Source organism: Schistocerca gregaria, chromosome 4 (assembly GCF_023897955.1).
Source record: "Schistocerca gregaria isolate iqSchGreg1 chromosome 4, iqSchGreg1.2, whole genome shotgun sequence".
In the NCBI taxonomy this organism is placed as follows: domain Eukaryota; kingdom Metazoa; phylum Arthropoda; class Insecta; order Orthoptera; family Acrididae; genus Schistocerca; species Schistocerca gregaria.
The window spans coordinates 314,812,699-314,838,827 of record NC_064923.1 but is presented as its reverse complement, the minus strand read 5'-3'; the positions used below and the strand labels follow the sequence as shown (position 1 = coordinate 314,838,827).

General features: G+C 39.8%; 1 protein-coding gene across 1 annotated transcript in view; it reads right to left on the bottom strand.

The window, feature by feature from the left end:
* The window catches only part of LOC126266698 (DNA polymerase eta), a 139,314-nt gene that overhangs the window by 81,565 nt on the left and 31,620 nt on the right, over nt 1-26,129 (bottom strand). The window contains exon 3 of the mRNA XM_049971140.1: nt 15,215-15,420. Coding sequence (XP_049827097.1) covers nt 15,215-15,420 — 206 coding nt within the window. The remainder of the gene's footprint in view (nt 1-15,214; nt 15,421-26,129) is intronic.

The following is a 26,129-nucleotide window of genomic DNA, read 5'->3' as shown; positions in this document are numbered from 1 at the left end:
CTCAACTCCGCATGCACATGAGCGCACTTGCAACTGCTCAAATGAATCTAATGTAAGCTCTTCAGTTGAAATTTCTGGGCTGAGAGGCCGTGGCCAACGTATAAAATTTCCACCTGACGTTTCGTCTCCCGCAGATGGAGACGAAACATCAGGTGGAAATTTTATACATCGACCACGGCCTCTCAGCCCGGAAGTTTCAACCGAAGTCAATGCCGGCCATGAAAGCCTACATTGTATGACTAATGTAAGCTGTTATGACATCACGCTCATCGAAGGCAATGTGTTGCTATGAAGCATTGCATAGTCCTCCTAAAGCCTTTGACACTTTTTCTGTTGCTTGTATGAGCACTGTGTTTTGTTGTTACATATGGTGCATATCTTTTGCAACTTAAGTTTTATTTCCGTGTCCCCCTCCCCCGTTCATGTTTTATTGCTACAGTATTACTCTCCAGTAGCGAGATAAAGTAATATCCTTTGTTAGCATATTGGTTGTTACCAGTCAAAGTTACAAAAATGTACCTGGAAACTAAAACAATGAAAAATTCCCAGGTTTTTCCCAGTTTTCTCCCAGATGAAAAAATTCCTGGGTTTTTCCTGGATCTCCTGGTTGTCCCGTGCCATTTGCATGATGCCGCTCCCTTCATGCACTGGTGCTGCTGCTCGCAGTGTGGCTACAGTTGCCTGAGACTGCAGTCATGTGAGTGTGAGTTGCATTTGTATATATGTGTGTGTGTGTGTGTGTGTGTGTGTGTGTGTGTGTGTGTGTGTGTCTCCATCATCTGTTTTGACAAAAGCATTATGGGCCAAAAGCTTTATTTGTGACAGTCTTCTTGTTGTGACTCAGTATCTACGATTTACGGTGAGTGGCAACTTTCCTTTTTCATAATATTGTTACATTCCATCCTGGACTTTCTACTGTTTGAAAAACACAAAACAAAGCTCCAAAGTCACAGACAGACAAACCAGTCATTGACATTGTAGTTGATAAAAGATTATTCCGATTGAAATGACATCAACATGGTTTGTCCTCGTGCATTGTGGCTTGTCAGGCTTTCCCTGAACACTTCCTTCTGCGTGAGTGAAATTTTGATAAATACATCTCTTCTGCTATTTGCCTTCAAAATCAATCTCATAGTGGACATAAACTAATCTTTCAATGGTTCTCACTCTAATGACATTTATTCTAACTGATTGTTTACTGAGACCGAAATTCTTAAAATAATGCACTGAATGTCATCCAATTATTTCATCTTATTGTGTATGTCAGCATGATGGACTTGGTCTATTTTGTTGCATATGCTGTGTGCACATCTATTTAGGTGAAAATGTGGGAATTTTTCTGTCACAAAAATTGTGTTAAATTTATTTATGCTGATCTTGGTGCCCCTAATTAAATAACACCTTTACTCCTTTGTAGGTAAAATTCTACTTGACCACTTGCTTCCCAATGATATGCAGTTCACTGGAGACATTTTATTCCACATACCTGATGTTGTTAATATTTCAACACCTCTCCCCCCTCCTCTCTCTCTCTCTCTCTCTCTCTCTCTCTCTCTCTCTCTCTCTCTCTCTCTCTCTCTCACACACACACACACACACACACACACACACACACACACACACACACACAAAGTGCCGCACCAACCACCTCCTCTGATGACTCCTCACCACTAACACTCTGCTCCGCTATACTCTACGCCACTGTCATCCCGTACAGCTCCCATGAGTCCTCTGTCAGCCATGCACCAAGGTCATCTGCAGTCAAAAGTGAGACTGAAAAAGTGAAAAGTAATCTGTCTTAAGACAGATTATTACTCGTTAGCTCGGCTAATTTCTATATGAGATAGGACTCCCATGATATCTTCTTGTAAACATGGTTAATGTCAGTTTGCCATTTCTATTTGTAATCAATATATATTCCAAGCAGCTTTACAAATTTTGAGTCTACATTATTATCTATTCGCTCCTGCAGATACTGAGTTCCTCTGGATTACACAGCAGTTTGTTACATGAGAACCAGTTTAATGTTAAGGAGAAAGCGTCCTTTGATTTCTGGTGTAGCCTTGACAAATGTCAATCTGTGGTGATTAATGTTGTATCGTCTATATAACAGGTAACTGACTAAATCCCAACATAATGTGGTAACTCATTTATTGCAACAATGTAGAAGAATGGTCGAAGGACAGGGCTATGAGGCCTTCCAGACATGAATTTCTAGATGTTTGGATGCTTACTTTGAACTGACACAAACTGTCCCCTGTTATTTGATATGAATTAATTATTATTTCTAATACCGTATTATTCATTCATTATACTGTAGTTTGGCTGGTAAGATGTCAAAGGAGATACAGTCAAATGCCTTACTCAAATTTCACAGATCAAATAAGACAATATTTTTATTTTCAAATGTAGTTGCTGTCTGATCAACAATTTCAAGGCCTGCAGAAGTGGTATTTTTTCCTTATTAAGAACCATGTTGTCCATTTAAAGTAGTTACGAAGCTGTATGTGAAAAATTGCTTCAAATATTTTGGAAAAGACTGTAACAAACCATACTGTTCTTAAGTGCTTAGGGAGATGCTTTTCCCCCTTTTGTATACAGGCATAACTTTTGAAATTTTGAGCTGGACAGGGAAAACTCCAACTCTAGGAATTTATTATAATAAAAGCAATCAGTTTGCATATTAGGTGTATTGTCCTTTTTATTGCGTAGTTAGATAGTCAGTAGCAGTCCATACTATTTGAGTTAGAAAATGTTCAAACAGCATTAACTAAATCTATGGGTGTGACAAGATCCCAATGGAGTTCATGCCCTCTAGAAACCTGATCAGCAAATATACTAGTTGCTGATGAATTTGACTGTTTAATTTTTAATCTTAATTCATTTACTACAGTAGTAAAATATCTATTGAGTTGCTCTGATTTGTTTTATTATATCCAAGAACATTTGAGAGTTTCTGCAGTGTTGTAGAGATGCTGCAGTGGTGCTTAAGTTTGCTGTGGTCGAGAGCATTGTTACGCTCTGCTGCAGTAAAAAAGATTTTAAGAATACTAGACTAGCAATTGTTAAGGAGCGAATACTGCACACAAAATGCAAATTGTATGTCAATACCCACAATTTATATAACTGATATCTCTTTCTATCTACAGCCGTCTGACCTTTCAACTGGGAATGAAATGATGTGACCACAGTAGACCAAAAAACAGCTGATCTCAGCAAAACTATGGAGAAACAAACAATTAAATTTGAGAACCTAGTGCGGGAAGAAGAATGAATGTCACCCATCAAGATAGCATACTCAGTGATCAACTTGTCAAACAAGATCCTTTATGAAAGAACCATCTTGGCACTGAACAGATGCAGTATGGCATCTCTCACAGAACGTTGCCAATGAGGTAGGCTCACTGCCAGTCCATATCAGCAATAACCAAGCTTCCTAAGGCCAGATATTAGAAGAACAGAAAGGAAAGGGCACTATGCTTTGTGCAGAGATGAAGATCACATTGTGCTTCCCATTGAAAGGGGAATGCCACAATCATCCTTCATACCGCAGCTTATCACGATAAAGATGTTACATACAAAACTATGAAATGTGATCCTGCTTTATCACTTAACAGAAAAAGGTAGAATTACTGAAGAATTCTGACCTACCAAATAATAAGATAAAGAATCTGAGGATATGAACTCAGTGGCCACAAAGGCTACATGTTTAGCCTGAAATCCACAAAGAACGCATTCCACTGTGGCCTACTGTTGATGCTATAGAGTTTCCAGCCCACAAACTAGCAATATATTTAACCAAGTTACTTAAGCCGACTGTTGGCTACCGTGAACATCATATTAAAAACTCTCAAATGTTTGCTGACATAATTAAGCAAATCCGAATCGATTCTGATGAAATTATGGTCAGCATGGATGTGGTCTCTCTATTTACAAAAGTGTCAGTAGAAGAAACATTGAAATTACTAGAAGACCATGTCCCTGTTTTGTCATACATATGATTGAACACTTCAAAGAACACAAGTGAAAATAAGGTCCTCTTCATTCATCTTGTTTCTTTTGCTATGTTGACAACACCTTTACGCTCTTTACCTTTTCATTGATGACGTACCCCAATATCACTGCGATAGAAAGAACAAGAAAATTACCATTTTTAGATGTTCTATTTAATCAAAATCCAATGGAAAATCCAGGATGTAATATGAAAAGCATATATTTCTACCACCCACACAGAGCAGAAGCTGAGCCACAGAGAGGCACACCAAAATGACTGCTATACATGTGAGCTTTCAGCCAAAAGGTTGTCTTCTGTCACAGAAAACACACACACACACACACACACACACACACACACACACACGAGAGCACTTTCCCTTGGCACTGAGGCCAGACTACAAGAAACTGTGTCTCAAGGGAGAAGCAATCTGGGTGGTGGGGGTAAGGAGGAGATGGGGTGATGAGTGACAACAGGGTAGGGGTGGAGGAGGGTGTAATACTGCTTTTGGGAGCATGCAAGGGCATTGTGGAGACAAGGTAGGGCAGCTACGTGTATTCAAGAGGTTTTGTGGAGGGGGGGGGGGGGGGGGGGGGAGAAGGCTAATGGATGCATTGATGGAACAGAAGGCTGTGTTGTGCAAGAGTTGGAACAGGTAAGGGGACTAGCAAAGGTTGAGGTGAGGGGCATTATGGGATGGCACAAGATGTGTAGCAGTCACTGAAGAGAAGTACATTGTGCTGGGCAGTATGTTCAGCATTGGTTGGTCTAGCTGTCTCTTCATGCTGACAGACAGCTCGTTGGTTATCATGCCCACATAGAATGGAATGCAGATCACATGACAGCTTTACTGGTAGTCCTGCCTTTGATGGGTTGTAAGTGATGCTCATGACTAAACTAGAGTAGGATGTGGTGTGAGGAAGTGTCGGACGTCTCTTGCACCCAGGTCTATTGCAGGGATATGCACCATGAGGCAACAGAATCAGAGTAGGGATGGAGTAGGAATGGACATTAATATTGCATAGGTATGGTGGGTGGCAGAATACCACTGTGAGAGGGTTGTGAAGGATTATGAGCAGGAAATTCTTCATTTCAGGGCTAGACAAGAGGTAGTCAAAACCAGAGAGGAGTGCGTGATTCAGTTGCTGCAATCCCATGTGGTACTGAGTTACAAGGCAGTGCTCCTTTGTGTCTAGGTAGTGAGCATATGGGATGGTGATAGGTGACTGGAGAGATAAGACATGAAAGATCTGTTCCTTTACAAGGTCGGGGGGGGGGGGGGGGGTAGTTTCACTCTGTGAAGGCCTCAGTGTGACCCTTGGAATTTGGAGAGGGACTGCTTGTCACTACAGATGCAACAACCTTGGGTGGCTTGGCTGCGTGGAAGGGACTTTTTGACAAGGAATACGTAGCAGCTGTGAGAGTGGATGTCTTGCTGGTCATTGGTAGGTTTGATATCGTTGGAGGTACTGATGTAGTCGTCGTTGAAGTGGAAGTCAACATCGAGGAAGGGGGCTTGTTAGGTTGAGGAGGACCAGGCGAAGCAAACGGGGTAGATGGCTCTGGGGGAAAGTGGACAGTGTGTCCTTACCCAAGGTCCAGATCATGAAGATATCAGCAATGTATCTGAACCAGATGAGAAGTTTGGGATTCAGTGTGGATAGGAAGTATTCCTCTACATAACACATGAATATATTGGTGTAGGATAGTGCCAAGTGGGTGCCCGTTGCTATACCATAAGTTTGTTTGTAGGTGATGCCTTCAAAGGTGAAGTAATTGTAGGTGGTATATAGTTGGTCATGGTGACCAGGATGGAGGTTGTAGATTTGAAGTCAGTCGGGCATTAGGAAAGATAAGAGTTTGATAGCAGCAAAGCCATAGGTATTAGCACTATTAACATTGAGGGAGGTAGTATCAATAGTGATGAACAGGGTGTCATGCTGTAAAGTAACACAAATTGTGGAGAGTTGATGGAGGAAATGGCTGGTGTCTTTTATATAGGAGGTAGGTTATGGTTAATAGACTGGAGGTGTTGGTCAACAAGAGCAGGTATTCTCTCAGCAGGGGTACGGTAACCGCCAACAAAGGGGATCCCTGGGTGATTGGGTTTATGGACCTTAGGAAGCATGTAAAAGGTAGGAGAACAGGGAGAGGTGGGGGGTGAGGAGCGAGACGCTCAGGGAAAAGGTTCTGGAATGGGCCTAAGGAATTGAGAAAAGACTAGAGATCTTGTATTTTCTGAAATTGGATCACTGGAGCAGGGTTTGTAGGTGGATTAATCTGACACCTGACAGAGTCTTTCGGCAAGGTAAATCCTGCGCTTCAAAACCACAGTGGTGGAGCCTTTTCCAGCAGGTAGGATTAGCTTCTACTTCTACTTTGAGGGATTTCGAGAATGGCGGTGAGGCAAGGTTTGAAGTTCAGCATTTCTGGAATGTTAGTAGGGGTGAATGGGAATGGATCATGGTTTGATGGATAAGTGAAATGAGTCACGCAGGATTCAACATTGGCTTTGGGTTGAGTTTAATTGGTAGGATGGATGGCGGAAAAGTATTTCCACTGTAAGGACTGCGGAAAGGAAACAAGGTCTCAAGCCAAGCATGATAGAATTTGGGAGTGTGGCAAAAGGTAAGGATTTTGGAAAGGGCTCATACTTCGGTGGGACTAAGGCTTTTGGAGGAAAGGTTCATGACTGTTTCGGTTCTGTTTAGGGTCTGGATTCTGTGTGGTGGTGGGAGGAAATTTCTGAGGGTGCGGTATGTACTAGGTCTGCAAGGCAGGGTATGTTGGCTGTGAGGGGATACGGGTGAGGTTTGGAAGCTGTTGTAGAGGTGGTGGACAGTGGTAGTCCAAGGCATGAGTAGGTGGTGACGAGCTTGTAAAGATTTTTGAGGTGGCATTGTGCAAGCAGCTCTAGTTCCTGGAGGGCAAGAGGGTCAGCATCAGAGACTGAATACAGGAATTTGGGATCGAAGAGCAGGAAAATTTTATGGGCAGAGAGGAGGTATTGCAAGAAGGCTTGGGCCTGAGTTACATGGTTTTTCAGGGCTAGGTCGGTGACGGCCATCGACTGGAGGAATTTGAACAGATGGAGGTCATTGAGGAAAGGGGGGTTGCAGGTGCAGATAGGTAATTTCATGGTAAGCAATTTCGGGTGATTTCATGAGTATGGACAGGAAAAATTCGTTTAAACGATAACATGACGAATAACGCGAATTTGATGGTTTTTAAGGAAATAACGCGAATTCAGTTGTTTTTAAGGAGGTAACACGAATTCGGGTGGTTTTTAAGGAAGTAAGGCAAAATTGTAAAATCGGAGTTTTTTAACAAAATTTCTCTGTGTCCTCGTAAGAAGTGTTGTATATCTAATGACGTTTAATGTTGAAATGTTCTATGTTCAACTGTCGCACTACTTTTTGCAGTCGTGACGCAACTAGTGGCCTTCCGACTATCGACTTTTGCGAGCGTGTACAAACGACCACTGTGTGAATTTCGATTATTTATTTGTTTTGCAGTGTATGTGCCTCAGTATGCCATTTAAAAGCACTGGCACAATGAAAATCTATCACAAACAGAGCATCAATCTTTATTAAATGCAGTTAATAATGCAGCAATGATATAAGGCTTGAAGAAATGTGATCACTGAGACGAGACAGTAGCCGAATAAGCAAGCCATGACATAGTTTCGTGGTTTACGATACGAATGGATGTAAGTTTGTGTTCCACTGCATGCTAATATATATTTTTTTCTATCGTAGCATTGTCGACACAGTTTCAGTCTTTTGTTATGAATGTAATGCAAGTATTTGGAAGGAGGGTGAGTCTGAACACTGCCAACACTGTCATCAATCATTGAGTTTACAACTCTTCCACTTTTCACAGTAAAAGTGAAGGAAAAAGTCCGAAAGTGTAATACAAGTATGTTCTGCAATAAATGATGCATTTATGTCTGATTAGAGACTGAAGAACGAAATAAATGTTTGGGTGTTTATTTCCGAATATGTGATGAGTTCTGAATGGTTGGTGAGGCTGGAATTTTACAGGACAGCGTTAATTTCTATGATGGAAACGAGCAGCTATAAAACTCACCTTTTTGGATTTCCTGCATGCTGGATTAATAACAGGACAGCAACCTGAGTTAATCAGTTTTATGTAGAAAACAGAAAAAGTTGCAAAATTCAGTTACTTTTGTTTAATTGATCAGTTTCATGTATCAGAACCCTTTATCAAATCATCCAAACAAAAAAATGAATCTCCCGTTGACAGAAAACTAATACTAACAACATGTCTGGTTGTAATTGCTTTCCTGAAATTTCTATCTTTTTTTAAAGAAATGGTGATACCATATATATCAGATATTCAAAATTGCTAGATGATATCCAAGTGAAATTACGGAAACTAAAGTTGTCTTCCATATTCAGTTTCCATACATAGCTAGTTTTTCCCACCAGTTATTGTATAGTATGTTTTCACTCACCAGACACAATGACTGTATGCAAACAAAGAGATCGATTTCTTACAACTAATCCAATTTTAATGACCATTATCAACTACTACACAAACTCTCTATCAAAATGATATTGTACCTTTAAAACCAATTGCAAAATTTTTGATAAATGCAACCTTATTCAGTCCCTACGAAACCCTGAGATGTGCTTATGGCCTTCAGGTCACAAGACAAAGGGTTTGCATGAATCTTCAAGTATTAATAATGCAGCAGCACATATTAGTTTCCTCATCTCTAGACATGATGTGGCAGAAACAATGGAATAAACAGCATTGCAGCCAACGTGAACAGAGTCAGAAATGTTCATTGCCAGGGTGGATGGAAACAGAGACAAGAAACAAAGTCGAAAACAGATGTGATACACTGCAGGAAATAGTATTTCCTACAGAAATATGTTTCCAGTGGCAGTGTGGACGCAGCTTCACACTACTTTCTGCAGTTTCGGCCATCACTAGTGGACTTTCGACTATTGACTTTTCCGAGCACTGGTCAACAACCCCTGTGTGAACTGTGTGCATTTCGATTACTCATTTCCTATGTAGTGTGTGATGTACGTGTGCAATATACAGTTTCAAGGCAACAGTGCACTGAGCGAGTATCACAAACATGTCACATTTATCATTAAGTGTCTATTAAAAAGAATCATGATGTAAGGCTTCAAGAGATTTTATGATAACTAATGCACAATACTAAATACAGACAAGAAACCTGTGGCATAATGGATAACACATCATGGATAGCTGACTTTGAGATTATAGGTTTGCAGCTCGCTGCATGCCAATACCTTTTTTCAACTTAGTGTTGTCACATTCGTTATGATCGTAATAGAATATGTTCTACTATATTCAATGTTGTTAAACACTTTTGTCTAGTAAGAGAACAAAGTATGAAGGAAATATCTGCCTGTTTATTTCAGAACATGTGGCGATTTCTTAGTGTGTGGTTAGGCAGGAACCTAAGAGGACAGGTTAAATCACTGTAAGTGAAACTGTGAGCAGTGACATTCATATATACAAATATTTGACACATTGTGCAACCACAAATATATTCCTCTAAAGAGTTCTTGTCGTAACTGAGATTCTCCTGTCATTAATTTATTCATAAAAGTCAACTTGATGCTATAACGATCGACAAATTGATGGCCTCGTTTCTGGTCACCATATTTACATCAGTTCCTGCAAAAAGTAGTGTCCCATACTTGACCTACGGTAAAGTTAAGAGTTGCAAGTTGTGTTGGCAATAACAATAGTGGATTATGTCAGCATTTCCTACCACACATCTTCCCTCTCTGCAACGACCTAAAACATTCCCTTAACTCTGACGTCACCCACAGTGCAAGCTGTTCCTTTCTTTCCTTTTTCCACTCATAGCTCGTTTAGTCACTTCAAATGTGAATGTGAAGAAAATGGGATGAAGTCCAGTGAGAAGCAAAGTAAGAATATAGAATCGAGTAAATCTCATTAGGAAGAAACTTAAAAGCAGGGAATTTTTAGCATTGATCTTATGGGTTTTTCACAGGGGCTACAAATTTATTGTACAGAATCACGAAAAATGTAAAATTAGATAATGTAAAATCGAAGTTCCACTGTTTTAAGTTAATCATCTCTAAGAAACAAGAACACAGAGACTCAACTTTCAGAAGTTATCAGAGAATAGCACTACTTTATTTCTTCAGAGTTACAACAAATACAATAAGTCATCTTGAAGAGACAATATATTAGTGGGTACCCAAGAAAATTAGAGAGATGTGCCCCTAGTAAAAGACAACTTTGATATTGGTGTTCTTGGAATTCAAAAAATACCTTGTGAATGAAGTAGCTGTTACAATGGTCCGTCATTACCTCTGATTTCAGAATGCTACAGAGACCACCAACATCACAGTAAATATTGTCATTTAGGAAAATCTGTTATTGCTGGAAACAGCCACATGAACAAATGTATGATTGTGTTTGATGAAAGGGGAATAACAGCCTATGTACAGGGATTTTGTCATCACAGAAGTGTTGCGGTCAGAATGTGTAACAAAAAATTTAATCACTCTACTGGCTACACCTTTGGTAATGCATGGAAATGGGCATTTAATTCTGAAAGGCAGAAAAGAAATCAGCTGAGTTATCCACCAGTTAAGGAAATCAGTATATGACCAATTTTTTTCACTCACAGACATTGACATAATCTCTGGTAGCATATAAAAGCTCCACAGGTTCATGATGTCTCCATTACATAATCCAAAAAACTATATAAAGTACTTAAGGGCCTACGGAAATTTCCTGATGATGACAATAGTGGAAGTCATCAACAGCTCAAGCCTGAAAAAGGGATCACCCTTGCACATGTAGTAGCAGGAGTTTGACTTTAACAGGATGCAGCAAAAATAGCAAATCTATTGGTTTCCTACCATTGAACAGCCCAACATGGTTTGGTCCAGATATTGATGTAGCTCCATAAGGACTAAGATGAAGGGTTAACTTCACTTTCATAAAAGTCTCACTGATCATCTTTGTCACTTGAGTCTTGAATGTTGGAACCAGTCACTCTGGTTCCCCACTACTTTCAGGTTGGAAACGACTCATAGCTCAGCTGATATACAGTATGTGATCAAAAGCATCTGCAAACCCCCAAAAACATACATATTAGGGGCATTGTGCTGCCACCTACTGCCATGTTCTCCATATCAGCAACCTCAGTAGTCATTAGACATCATGAGAGAGCAGAATGGGGCGCTCCACAAAACTTACGCACTTCGAACTTGGTCAGGTGATCGGGTGTCACTTGTGTCATATGTCTGTATGTGAGATTCCCACACACATAAACATTCCTAGGGCCACTGTTTCCAGTGTGACAGTGAAGTGGAAACGCAAGGGGACACATACAGCACAAAAGTGTACAGGCTGACCACGTCTGTTGACTGACAGAGACCACCGATGGTGAAGAGTGCCGTAATGTGGAATTCAAAACTGCATCAGGATTCACTGCAAGTACTATGACAGTTAGGTGGGAGGTGAGAAAACTTTGACTTCATGGTCGAACGGCTGCTCATAAGCCACACGTCATGCCGGTAAATGCCAAACGACACCTTGCTTGGTGTAAGGAGTGTAAACATTGGACAATTAAACATTTGAAATACATTGTGTGGAGTGATGAATCATGGTACACAATGTGGCGATGCGATGGGAGGGTGTGGGTATGGCAAATGTCCGGTGAACGTCATCTGCCAGCATTTGGAGGCGGTGGTGTTATGGTATGGTCAAGTTTTTCAAGGAGGGGGCTTGTACCCCTTGTGGTTTTGCATGGTACTATCACAGCACAAGTCTACATTGATGTTTTAGTGCCTCCTTCTTCCCAGTGTTGAAGAACAATTCGGGAATGGCGACTGCATCTTTCAACACGATTGAGCACCTGTTCATAATGCACGGCCTGTGGTGGAGTGATTACATGACAATGGCATTCCTGTAATGGACTGGCCTGCAAAGAGTCCTAACCTGAATCCTACAGAACACCTTTGGAATGAGTTGGAACGTCGACTTTGTGCCAGGCCTAACTGACTAACATCAATACCTCTCCTCAGGGCAGCACTCCGTGAACAATAGGCTGCCATTCTCCAAGAAACCTTCCAGTACCTGACTGAACATATGCCTTCGGGAGTGGAAGCTGTCATCAAGGCTAAGGATGGGCCAACACCATACTGAATTCCAGCATTACCGATGGAGGGTGCCATGAACTAGTAAGTCGTTTTCAGCCAGGTGTCCAGATACTTTTGATCACATAATGTATATAATTCTATTAGCGGAAAGATTGAAACAGCTGTAGTGTAAACTAAGGTCTATTGCTGAATAGGACTGATTGAAGGAGCACCTTGAGTGTAAAGATTTTGGATAAGTGAGCCTCAGAGAATGACAATACAGTAATATAGCAGAAATTTGATATGCGAATGATCCAAAGAATAACTTAAGGCAGAACTGGCAAATTGCAGAAGTGTTCACCATTCAATCAAGATGGAAGCTGGTAGGAATTTTCGTGAAAGAAAGAGATCAAGTGAATGAGTGAGTGTGTGATAACTGGCACAGGTTATTCACTGTCCAGATAAGACACCATTATAGCTAACTGTGGAACATATATGACAAATTTAGTGCACCTTCATGCTCAGCTGTAATTTGTAGTGTGGTGGCATCTACTCCAGCTAGATAGTTTCAGTCGGTTAATTACCTAAATTAACATCCACAGGTATTGCCCATAGATCATTTGAAACTAAAAACATGTTTATGTTGGATATTTATTTCTGTTTAAGAGTTTGTAGTGTAACAGGGTGTTGTAACGGTATAAAACCTCCCTTACATAAGTTGATTTTATATCCATGTTAGGTGGCTTCAAATAAATAACAAGCAGAATGAATTGAGAGTTAGATTGTTTCTTGTCAAGGAGATAGTTATCATCATATAATTTTTAGAATTGTTTTGTTTTTATAGTCTGCAGTTGTATTCTTGTCTGAGATATTCCTTTCAACTAGGTGCAGCACCGAGAGCAGTTGAGCTGCTTGTGACGTCATTGCAAGTAGCGGCACAGAGACCCCAGGCCTGCCCAGCTCCCAAGGTATACGAAAGACTGGAATGGAGAGCTCACAAGAATGTCAATGGGAAATTCAATTGTTTCTGGTGTGAGACCAAGATTTGTCAGTCCTGCTCGTCTGTATTTGTCTACGTTTATGAAGAAATAATATACTGTCAATCTGTATTTGAGGAATGGTGCTACTCTGTTAGCAGAGTAGTGCAATACAAAACAAAAAAAATGGATTTTGTCAAGAGTCGGGTGACATTTGCTTGACTGAAGACTCAAGACAGTCTATGACCCTCGGAGCATTTTATCACATGCAATGGATATTTGTTAAAAGTGTATAAGCAAGGAGCAGAAACTGTACATCCTGGTCTGCGTTTGTACAGAGGGTGTATGTGCCATAACAACAAGGGCAGCGGCAAGCGGTCGTGATGCACAGCATTCGTTTTCTCTACGATGCTATATGTATGCTTTGGCACTCCGAGTTGGCGGTGTCACAGACGGCTTGGAGTAAGACGGCCACCATCAATGTAAATGGGACCGAAAAACAAACTCTCATGTTAAAAGGAACTCTGATGTATGGCCCATGGGTCAAACATAAGGTATCAGAATGTGTTAATGTTTGGTTAAACTATTTTGAGTTAAAAATCATTGGGATCTGTCATTGTGAGACTTGAAGACTTTAACTACAGAGAAGTGCAAATGAGAGTTCGGAGTTTATTTAGTAGCTCAAAGTAGTTGTCATAATCTAACATTTCAGCATCACCCAACAAAGATCGAAGTCCAAAAGAAAATGAAGATTGTACACAGTGGTGGGATGGAGTAGCTGGATCAGCAGAAAAAATTTCTAAAGGTGACTATTCACCAGCAAGATTTATACAGGCAATTGGCAAATCCAACATGGTGAAACCTTACCAAGTGCAGACAGCACTGCAAACCCATATTCTGCACCCGAAATTACTGTCAGGTTAAGAAGGATTCTCAAGGAGAAGCAATGAGCATTTGAGAATAATATTGCTATCTGTCATACATTTTTTTTTAGTGGATTGCAAAAAGTTCTTTTTCCCCTCTTTCTGCAACATCCAGTACCACTTTCCACAAAAAATTTGCAGAACATGGAGCAACAAGAAACATAGGATAACCTATCCAGTACTAAGTGGTTTTGCTGTTTTTTTCCTTCTGATGTCTCATGCTCAAAATTATAGAAATTATGTGAAAGCAGACGGGACAACAGCCTACAGAGATGCAACAAAAGGAGAAGCTACCTACTGGCACAATACAACATGTCATGACAACAGTACTGCACTAAGTGGAGTAGTCGAAATACTTTGAGTAACACTAGGCTATTGACCAAACTTAAATATCAATGGAGAAGAAGTAACTGTTTAATTTTTAAATATTGTAATACACAAATGTATTAAAGAAAAAAAGAATATTGTTATTGTGTTTAAAAGAAACATTAATTTTATAAAAAAATTAGGTAAAATGTTTTCGATATGATTGTATTATAGCAACAGTGCTGAGACAATTGCTCTCCCATTTTACTGTTACATCTGTGATGTAAAGAGTTTATTAGCACATACAAATTACTGTAATTGTTGTGGTCATACTCTTTGTAAGTTGAGCTTTATTTTGAAAAGTAGTTGTTCATATTTGTTTAAAGTAATTTCATGTGAAGAGAGATGTGATATTTAATCCACTGATGTGAGCTAGTGTTGCTGATTTCAGGCATATATTGAAGTCCTAGTTTCACTTAAGTTGAAACCTATATAAAAACAATCAGTTTGTATCACATTAGAAGTAAGAGCAGTTATCACCATTATGATGCCACAGATACAAAGGCCAGAAATACTGCAGGAACAAGTGCAAAAGTGCTACAGCATTGTTACACTGAGATGTATATTTCATAACTTAGGCAAAGGTAAGTATCTAAAGCTTCATTTACACATAGTTTTTATCTCATACTAAGAAAAATATAAGTGTCAGTCCCGAATGGGACAAATAATACAAACTATTCTACATTATGTTACTGTTTTTGCAATACACACAACACTTTACAGTAATTTTCTGAATTACATACAACCTATATTTTATAGTCTATCACATGAGACAAAAAACATGAAAGAGATGAAAAGGAATAATGAAAATTTAAAGTAACTCACCTTCATCATTTGAATCTACATTCGAAAAACCAACAACAAATGTATTTGGTAACTGTTTTGGTGTAACTTTCCCTTTTCCTAGTAAACACATTCTTTCTTCAACAGCTTTGGTGATGTCCAAATATGCCTCATCAACACTTGCTCTTTCCACACAATCAGTGAACTGGCAAAATACTGCAGCTACTTCCCGCCCTGCATCGCGATATCTGCGCAGCATAAGAGAGTGACATCAGTTGCTGCTAACCAAACACAGTTGTGGTTAGGCTAGCCCACAATTCTGAAAAAGCCTAATCAAGGGATGATTAAAGTACTAATTTATCATTATCTTCAATTCCTCTACATTCACTATAGGCATATTGCTGCTTGCAGTTCTCCTCCCATGATCCCTGCAATACTGACAGCACTACCCAAAGAACACTGTAATTCATTTCCTACTCTACCCATAGAAAATCCCTTTAATACACTTTGTTGCTGCACATAGGAATCACATTCTGAACTGAAATTATTTGCATTATATCGATTTTGCACATTTCAACTATATTCCAGTTTCAATTATTGACGTGTTTCATGTTATAAAAATGATACCATTACTGAAACTTTTAGTACTGAATAACCTCTCATCTACCCTTACTTGATTTATAGTAAAAAAGTACTTAAAGTTATTATTGTTAAAGCCTATTCTAAATTTTTGAAGGCACAAAAGAGTATTTACAAAAACGCAAAAGGTGTTACACAATCAGCAACAAAAGTTTATGACAAGTAATAAAAACAGGAATGCAAGATTAAAACCATAGTTATCTGATTTATGTGATGAAGTGAATGCAATCAAGCTAAAGGTGCAAAACTTTACAAAAATACTGAATAGTCTTTACTTTTTGCACACCACAGGTACTTCATCTGTGTATTCACCAGAAGTTAATCAAACCCCGTACACAACAAACAAGACATCACACAAAAAATTATGTGTTATACGTTAGAATATAACAGTAAGCATTTCGAGCATTCTGACCAGACTGACTATAGATTTTATATTCAATACAACAGCTTTGCTGCATTATTTTCTGATAAGCAGGTGCAATGTAAACGATTAAGATGTTTGTGTATGAGTCTCTGCATGTCACCAACTTTTAGTGCAAATATGCATGCAGATGAAATACTGAAGTATGTATGAGGTGCTCTACTTGATAGCATCTCCAAATTTCAGAATAATGTTCAATCTTGTGTATTTTGTATATCACAAATTCTTCAAAACAGCCAACAGTGCTGTAAAAATGAGACAAGTTTTTCAACATAAATACTATAAAATCAATATAGGTATTTGAAAGTTGGGTATTTCATTTTAGTATATCAGTAGATCCCATTAAAGCAAAATAGTTCTAAGTTCCTTTGGACAATGGTGGTATTAAAACACAGTTCTGGTTCATTACAGCTGTGATGAATACAAATACAGCCTTCAACCTCTGAAGCTTCAACTCTGACAACTTGTGGAGGTAAGGCAAGAAGAGGAGCAGTAAATCATAGACTTGCTTAGAAACAAATGGTTTTCACTGGAATCTTCACAATTTGTTTCATGCAATTTATAGCCTACATCTATATGGTTAGTCTGCAATTCACAATTAAGTGCCTGGCAGAGGGTTCATCGAAACATATTTAAGCCACTTCTCTAACATCCCATTCTCAAATAGCATGCAGGAAAAACAAATACTTAAATCTTTTCATACGAGCTCTGATTTATCTTATTTTATTACGATAATCATTTATCCCTATGTAGGTGGGCACCAACAAAATATTTTCACACTCTGAGGAGAAAGTTGGTGATTGAAATTTCATAAGAAGGTCCTGCCACCATGAAAAACATCTTTATTTCAATTATTGTCACCCCAATCCTTGGCACTCTCTCACCTATTTTGCAATAATATAAAACAAGCTGTTCTTCTTTGATCTTTTTCGATGTCTTCTGTCAATCCTATTTGATGTGGTTCCCATACTGTATAGCACTACTCTAGAAGAGGATTGATAAGTGTAGTGTGTGTAATCTCTTTGTAGACCTGTTGCATTTTCTAAGTGATCTGCCAATAAATCACAGTCTTCAGTTCACTTTTCTCACAACATTATCTATGTGATCCTTCCACTTTAAGTTGTCCATAATTGCAATCCCTAAGTACTTAGTTGAATTTACAGTCTTTAGATTTGTCTGATTTATTATTTAACTGAAATTTAGTAACTCCTTTTAGTATTCATGTAGATGATTTCACACTTTTCATTGTTTAGAGTCAATTGCCACTCTTTGCACCATACAGATATTTTGTCTAAATAATTTTGCAATTTGGTTTGAACATTTTATCACTTTACATGATGGTAAATGACTGCATTATCTGCAAACAACCTAAGAGGACTGCTCAGATTGTATCCTAAATCATTTATGAAGATCAGGAACACCAGAGGGCCAATACGACTTCTTTGGGGAACACCAGATGTTACTTCTGTTTTACTCCGTCTTTCCATCAGTAATTACAAACTGTGATCTTTCTGACAGGAAATCACAAATCCAGTCACTCAACTGAGGCAATACTCCTTAGGTACACAATTTCATTACAAATCGTTAGGAGGAATGGTGTCAAAAACTTTCCAAAAATCTAGAAATATGGAATCAATTTGACGGCTGCTGGTAGCACTCATTACTTCGTGAGAATAAAGAGCTAGTTGTGTTTCACAAGACTGATATTTTCTGAATCTCTGTTGGCTATTTGACAATAAATCATTTTCTTCGAGGTGATTCACAATGTTTGAGCACAGTATATGCTCCAAAATCCTACTGCATATGGACACTGGTGATTTGGGCCCATAATTTAGCAGGTTACTCCCATTTCTTTTCTGTGGTATTTGTGTGATTTGTGCAACTTTCCAGTCTCTGGATACAGATCTTTCCATGAGTGAGCAGTTGTAGATAATTGCTAAGTATGGAGCTATTTTATCAATATACTCTGAAAGGAACCTGATTGGTATAAAATCCGGACCAGAAGTCTTGTCTTTCTTGAGTGTTTCAAGTTTCTTTGCTACACCAAGCATACACTCGCCAGTCAATTCAAAGCAAGGGAAGTCAAATGATGTTCAGAATAAAAACACTTTGACTCTCACAATTTTATCAGTACGCCATAGAAGTATTCGTAATGAAGTTTTCGAATTTACTGCCTTCCACGAAAGTTCTCGCTCTCAAGTTTTTCCCGGAACTGAGAGCTCGCTGAAACCCGAAGTGGAAAGCTCTGAGATATTTACCAAGTTGTGGAATGTATATCAGAAAGACAAAGGAGGGGGAGTTTTCATTGAAGTTGACAAACATTCTGTCTCTCTTGAGGTTGAAGTTGAAGTTGAGTGTGACAGTGAAGTTGTCTGGTCGCATATAACCAGTGTAGGTGAAACTAAGTTAATTGTTGGATGTTTTTACTGGCCACCCGATTCTGCTGTGGCAGCTCTAGTGTCATTCAAAGAAAGTCTATGGTCAATAGCATGTAAATACTCAGATAATGCAATACTAGTTGAAGGTGACTAAACTGCTAAGTAATGAGTTGGATGCCTATGGATTCATTGCGGGGGTACAGACAGACAGTCATGCGAAATACTTTTGAGCACATTTTCTGATAATTGTCTTGAACAGCTACATGCAGTGGAAATATCTTAGATCTTGTAGCTACAAATAGGCTGGACCTTATCGATGGCGTCAGTGTGGAAATGAGTATTAACGGTCATGATGTCATTATAACAACTATGATTCTTCTTTCTCTGTGGCGCTACACTCCAGGATGAACCTTGGCCTTCACAACAAGCTTCCGCAATCCATCATGGTCATGTGCTGTCTTCCTTCAGTTTCTGCACCTGAACTTCCATAGGTCTTCTTCCATTCCATCCAGCCATCTTGCTCGAGGTTGACCTCGCCCTCTTTGTTCTCCTGGATTGCCAAAGAGAATCTTCTTTATCACCTCCGACTCCTCCATTCTCGCCACATGACCTGCCCATCTTATCCTTCCTGATTGTATGATTTTTGTTACAGCAGCATTGCATATATACAGCACAATTCTGAATTGTACCTTTTCCTCCATTGTCCTCTGTCATACACAGGGCCAATTATTCTCCTCAAAACTTATCTCTCAAATCCGTCGAGCAGCCTCAAATCGGTTTTCGTCAAGGGCAATGTTTCTGAAGCATAAGTGAGAACTGGGCTAACAAGGGTTTTATAAATAGTGAAATTTGTTGGGCGGCTGAGGAGTCTTGACTGGAATAAATTACTCAAGGCGAAATATGCCTTTTTGCTGCTACCAGTGTAATCTTATTTTTATTTGAGATGTCATTAAAGCAAGTGACTGTGGAACCAAGATACTTGAAGCTATCATCTCTTTCAAATGTGTATCCATTCACGCTGAAAGTTGACAGCATATTGGGTTTATATGTTTTCCCACAGGCCATGTATTTAGTTTTATCTTCATTTATCACACGACCCATCTTCTTACTTACTTGTCTTAAGGCTGTAAAAGCTTCTTTCAGTGCTGGTACAGTCCGTGCTATGATGTCTACGTCATCTGGTTATGCTAAAATCTGCACTGACTTGTAGAAGATGGTGTCCCTGGTCTGTAGGCCTCCTTCCCTAATCACCTTCTCTAGTGCTACATTAAATAATACACATGCTAATGCAGCTCCTTGATGTAGTTCAGTTTTTATTTCCAGGGGGTTTGAATAATTTCCTCAAACTCGAATGCAGCTTCTTATATCAGACATCATCATTTTAACCATTCTCAGGAGCTTTCCATGTATCCTCATCTCCTGCAAGGCATGAATAACTGGTTTCTATTGATACTGTCGTATGCAGTCTTCAAGTCAATAAAGAGGTGATGTGTTCCAATTCTATATTCAACAGTTTTCTCCAAAATTTGGTGCAGGTTGAAAATCTGGTCTATTGTTGATCTTCCTCATCGAAATCCATTTTGGTATAGTCCAATATCTTTATCCACCTGTGGGAGTAGCCGATCAAAAATAATATTAGATTAATTAGATATGGAGAGAAAATCAATAAGGCCCACATGGTTTGATGAATAGTGCATGAGAGTGTGTGAAGTAAAAAACAGTGCATACCAAAAGACATTACAGACGAACTGCACAAGAAGCTTGTTGGAGGATTATTGAGAGAAAAGGAAAATCGAAAAGATGAAACATTGCCAAAAGAAAAGGGAATGGACTACGGCAGAAATAGAATGTATGGAATTGTCCAAGAAGAAGAATGAAACAAGGAAGTTCTTACAAAAGAAAAAATGCTAGAAGACAATTTGCTCCAATAACTAGCTTGATTAGAGATTAAGAAAGAAACATAGTAAGTGAGAGTAAACTGACTCTGGGAAGATGGCAAAGATACTTTACTGATCTGCTGAATCGAGAGACAGAGCAAACACAGAATATCTTTAATGATTGTGAGCTAGGATTGAATGATGAACACCACTGGATGGCCTAGGGTTACAGGATGTTAAAAAAACTTAAAGGAAACTGAAGCAACTATGATTACGAAAGGTAATAAATCAGTCAAGAAGGCTAGAAAGTGTTTCTGCTAGACAGATCAGATAAGTAGTTATTAACATCTTACTTAGTGAATTGGCGTCATTTAGCACTAGTAAGATGGATGTAGAAGAATTATGGGCAGAGTTTAAGCAGATTGTAAATCATGGTCTGGAGAGTTATGTGCTGTGAATGAAGGGTGGAAAAGATCCACCTTAGTTTAATAACAAAATTCATAAGATGTTGAGGAAGCAGAGGCAATTGCACTCTATGTTCAGAGGGGGACGCACAAATAACGACAAGTAGAGGTTAGAACAGACTCTTGCATCTGTGTAAAGATCTATGTGCGAAGCACAGAACTACCACCATCACGCCTTAGCAAAAGATATGGCAGACAACCCAAGAAAATTCTGGTCGTCTGTAAAATCACCAAGCGAGTCTAAGGCTTTCATTAAGTCCCTTGTTGACCAGTCTGGTGTGGCAGCTGAAGACAGCAAAACGAAACTGAAGTTTTAAATTTCATGTTCAAGAAACTGTCCATACAGAAGAATTGCACAAACATACCATCATTTGATGATCAGACAGACAACATAAAAAGAAGCATACTTGGCATAGAGAAGCAACTTAAAAGATTTGAAAGCAAGTAAACCATCAGTTCCAGATGGAATCCTAGTTCAATTTTATGAAGAGTACTCTACGGCATTGGCCTCTTACCTAGCTTGCGTTAATCGTGAATCTCTCACCCAGTACAAAGTCCCAAGTGACTGGAAAAAGCATATGTGACTCCAGTGTATAAGAAAGGTAAAATAAGGGGCCCAAAAAATTACAGACCAATATCCCTATCTTCTGTTTGCTGGAGAATCCTTGAACACATTCTCATTTCAAATGTAATAAACTTTATTGAGGCTAAGCAGTTTATGCCCACAAATCAGCATGGTTTCAGAAAGCATCACTCGAACATAACTCAGCTTGACATACTGAGAACTATGCATGAAGGGCAACAGGCAGACTCCATATTTCTAAAATGAAACTCCCTGGCAGATTAAAACTGTGTGCCCGAGCGAGACTAGAACTCGGGACCTTTGCCTTTCGCGGGCAAGCGCTCTACCATCTGAGCTACCGAAGCATGACTCACGCCCGGTACTCACAGCCCTACTTCTGCCAGTATCCATCTCCTACCTTCCAAACTCCAGATTTCCATATTTCTAGATTTCCGGAAAGCATTTGACACAGTGCTTCATTTCAGGCTGTTAACAAAAGCACAAGCATATGGAATAAGTTCGACAGATATGTGAGAGGCTCGAAGACTTCTTGAAGAATACAACCCAGTACATTGTCCTCGAGGGCAAATGTTCATCAGAGACAAGGATATCGTCAGAGTGCCCCTGGGAAGCGCGATAGGATTGCTGTTTTTCTCTACATACATAAACAATTTGGCGGACAGCATTCTGTGGTTGTTTGCTGATGATGCCATGGTGTCTGGTGAGGTGTCGAAGTTGAGTGACTGTAGGAAGATACAATCAAACAATGGAAAATCTAGGATGGAATGTAACAATACCAGAGAAGGAAAGTTGTTACTCACCATATAGCCGAGGTGCTGAGTCGCGATAGGCACAATAAAAAGATTCACACACTCTTAGCTTTCGACCATTAAGGCCTTTGTCAGAAGTAGAAACACACACACACACACACACACACACACACACACACACACACACACAAGCGCGTGCGCAAACGCAACTTGCACAGTGGGGGTAAGGAGGAGGCTGGATCGGGGAGGGATAGTATGGTGGGTGTGGCGGACAGTGAAGTGTTGCAATTTAGTAGACAGAGGGCAGGATAGAATATGCGGAGGGAGAGGGGGTAAGTAGCGGAAAGGAAAGAAATAAAAATAAATTAAAAGACTGAGTATGGCAATGAAATGACTGCTGCGTAGTGCTGGAATGGGAGCAGGGAGGGGGCTGGATGGGTGAGGACAGTGACTAATGAAGTTTGAGGCCAATAAGGTTACGGGAACATAGGGTGTATTGCAGGGATAGTTCCCACCTGCGCAATTCAGAAAAGCTGATGTTGGTGGGAAGGATCCATATGGCACAGGCTGTGAACCAATCATTGAAATGAAGGATGTCACATTCGGCAGTGTGTTCAGCAACAGGGTGGTCCACTTGTTTTTTGGCCACAGTTTGTCGGTGGCCGTTCATGCGGACAGACAGCTTGTTTGTTGTCATGCCTACATAGAACGCAGCACAGTGGTTGTAGCTTAGCTTGGAAATCACATGAATGGTTTCACAGGTAGCCCTACCTTTGATGGGATAGGTGATGTTAGTGACTGGACTGGAGTAGGTGGTGGTAGGAGGATGTATGGGACAGGTCTTGCACCTAGGTCTATTACAGGGGTATGAGCCGTGAGGTAAGGGATTGGGAGCAGGGGTTGTTTAAGGATGGACAAGTATATTATGTTTGTTCGGTGGATGGCGGAATACCACGGTAGTAGGGGTGGGAAGGATAGTGGGTAGGACATAAGTTAAGAGGGGAATGCTCCTCTGTGGCCATACTGTGGGACTTCGGGAAGTGGTAGGAGACTGGAAATATAAGGCATGGGATATTTGTTTTTGTACAAGGATGGGAGGATAATTACAGTCAGTACCCTGTTGCTGAACATGGTGCCAAGCATGATACCCCTCATCTCAATGGCTGCTTCAAAGCCTGTGCCATATGGATCCTTCCCACCAACACCAGCTTTTCTGAATTGCGCAGGTGGGAACTTTCCCTGCAATACATCCTACGTTCCCGTAACCCTCCTGGCCTCAACCTTCGTTAGTCACTGTCCTCACCCATCCAGCTCCCTCCCTGTTCCCATTCCAGCATTACACATCCGTCATTTCACCACCACACTCAGTCTTTTAATTTATTTTTATTTCTCTCCTTTCCGCTACTTACCCCCTCCCCCCTCTACACCTTCTCTCCTGCCCTCCATCTAAACTGCAACACTTCACTGTCCGCCCCTCCCACCATACTATCCCTCCCCCTCCCTGCCCCAGCCTCCTCCTTACCCCCTCCCTCTCGCCACTCCTTTCATACACTGGTGCTCCTGCTCACAGTGTAGTTTCAGCTCTCCGAGACTGCAGACATGTATGCAAGTTGTGTTTGCGCGCGCTTGTGTGTGTGTGTGTGTGTGTGTGTGTGTGTGTGTGTGTTTTTCTACTTCTGACAAAGGCCTTAATGGCCGAAAGCTAAGAGGGTGTGAATCTTTTTATTGGGCCTATCGCAACTCAGAATCTCCACTATATGGTGTGTAGGATCCAGTTGGTAAGATGAATGGCAACTAGCTCTAAATGTGGAAAAATGTAAGTTAATGCAGATGAGTAAGAACAACAAACCTGTAATTTTGATACAGTATTACTAGTGTTCAGCTTGACACAGTCAAGTCATTTAAATATCTGGACATAATGTTGCAAAGTGATTTGAGGTGGAACGAGCATTTGAAAACTTTTGTAGGGAAGGCAAATGGTCAACCTTGGTTTATTGGGAAAACCTTAGGAAAGAGTGGTTCACCTGTAAAGGAGACCACATATAGGACACTGGTGTGACCTATTCTTAAGTACTGCTCGAGTGTTTAGGATCCATATCAGGTCGGAATGAAGGAAGATTTCGAAGCAATTCAGAGGAGGGCTATTAGATTTATTACTGGTAGGTTCAAACGAAATGTAAATGGTGCAATGCAAACAACAGTTCCATGCACTATATAGTTATTAAAGTGCAAAACAGTGCCCGATAAATAAATAAATATGCATGAAATATAGGAGTCAGAGCTGTAGTACACCGACAAAATTTAGTCACTTCTTATGAGAAGCTCTGTCAACTCACAGTACTGTGATGTGCTACTCCAGTGCTAGGACAACTATCAGTCAACTTGTCAAGAGGGTGACACTTAAAATGGTCACTTGAGGGACACCAATTTCTGATATAAAACTCCTTTAGAGTGAGTCCTCTATTTGATAATGAAGTTGCCAACCTCCCAAGGGGCACCAGATACGAACATGACTGCACATGTTGTGCCTTCACATAGTTTCCTATGCTTTTATGGTGTCACAGAATATCCCCTATAAAAGGTTCTGTTTGAGCAGGAAAACTTTCGGTAGAGCCAACTATGGTTTAGATTATATAGATGCTTAAATAAAAAGTGGAGCACACAGGACTGTCATTTTTTAGTGTTGCATTGCCTCTTTTAATGGAGACTGAGATTTGGCAGAGGAGTGGGGGAGGGGCGGAGGTGGGTGGAAGTGAACCATGTTCAGGAGTGTTTATTGATTTGTGTACCTTTAAGAAATGAGATCTCTTTGTTCAGTAATATAGCAGGCCATATCCATTGAGTATTTAATTTAACAGACTGTAATTAGGAGTTTCACATTTACAGCAATTCTGTCTATGAACTTCTTTCAACTGAATGCCATTTCGGTGACTTGTGCAACCTTAACTTAACACTAACATGGAAAGGGGACCTACAATTTAATGTAGAAGACAAACCATTTATCGTTTCTGGCATAGCTTCACGTCACTTAGAGGTAAAGGCTAGTGTAAAGGCAGACTGAAAAATTTCCTTGATCTGACAGGGATTCAATCCTGTTATCTCTCTGTTTCCAGTCATGCATGTTACTACTAAACTACCAGGCCATGAGTCATATGTACTTAGTGCTTTCAGTGGAATAGAGAATGACAGCCCAATAACGCATGGTCCTAAAGGACATGTTTCAATTAAGTTTTTCCGTCATTCCATATTTTTAAAAACTTGTGTGTGATAAATTTAAAACTGGTAACCAGACTGCAAATGAAAGACAAAGGGAAAAACTGAGAAATTATCATGAACTGTTTATACAGACAGTAAGGACAGTAAGAGTGAGCCTCAACAAAGCTAAAGAACCCAATAAACTTATTTCTTACGTAGCCTCTTGGTACCATGTCTTCTATGTGAATCTAATAAAGAGTATGAAAAAAATGCGGCATACAATGCTGAAATGAGTAAACCAGCAAATCCAGAGCTAGTAAAAAAGGAAATGCTGGGGTTTCATAAATGTCTGGGAATGCTATCCTTATGGTGTATTTGCTTAAAACATTCTTGCAAATAAATGTATACCATGGAAAATGACCAGTTTCCTTCAGTGCCTCTACAATAAGAGCCAGAATATTTTTCTGAAAAAGCAAACATGGTAATGCAAACTGCATTGTAATTATCATTTTCAAATGTTCATTATTCTAACAAATGTAATAAAACCATTTTTTCATGTACTCTGTTTGTATGATGTTTATTCATAAATTAACCTCCAATTGGATATCAAAAATAAAAAATATTTCATTGCACTTACGAGGTCAGAAAAGG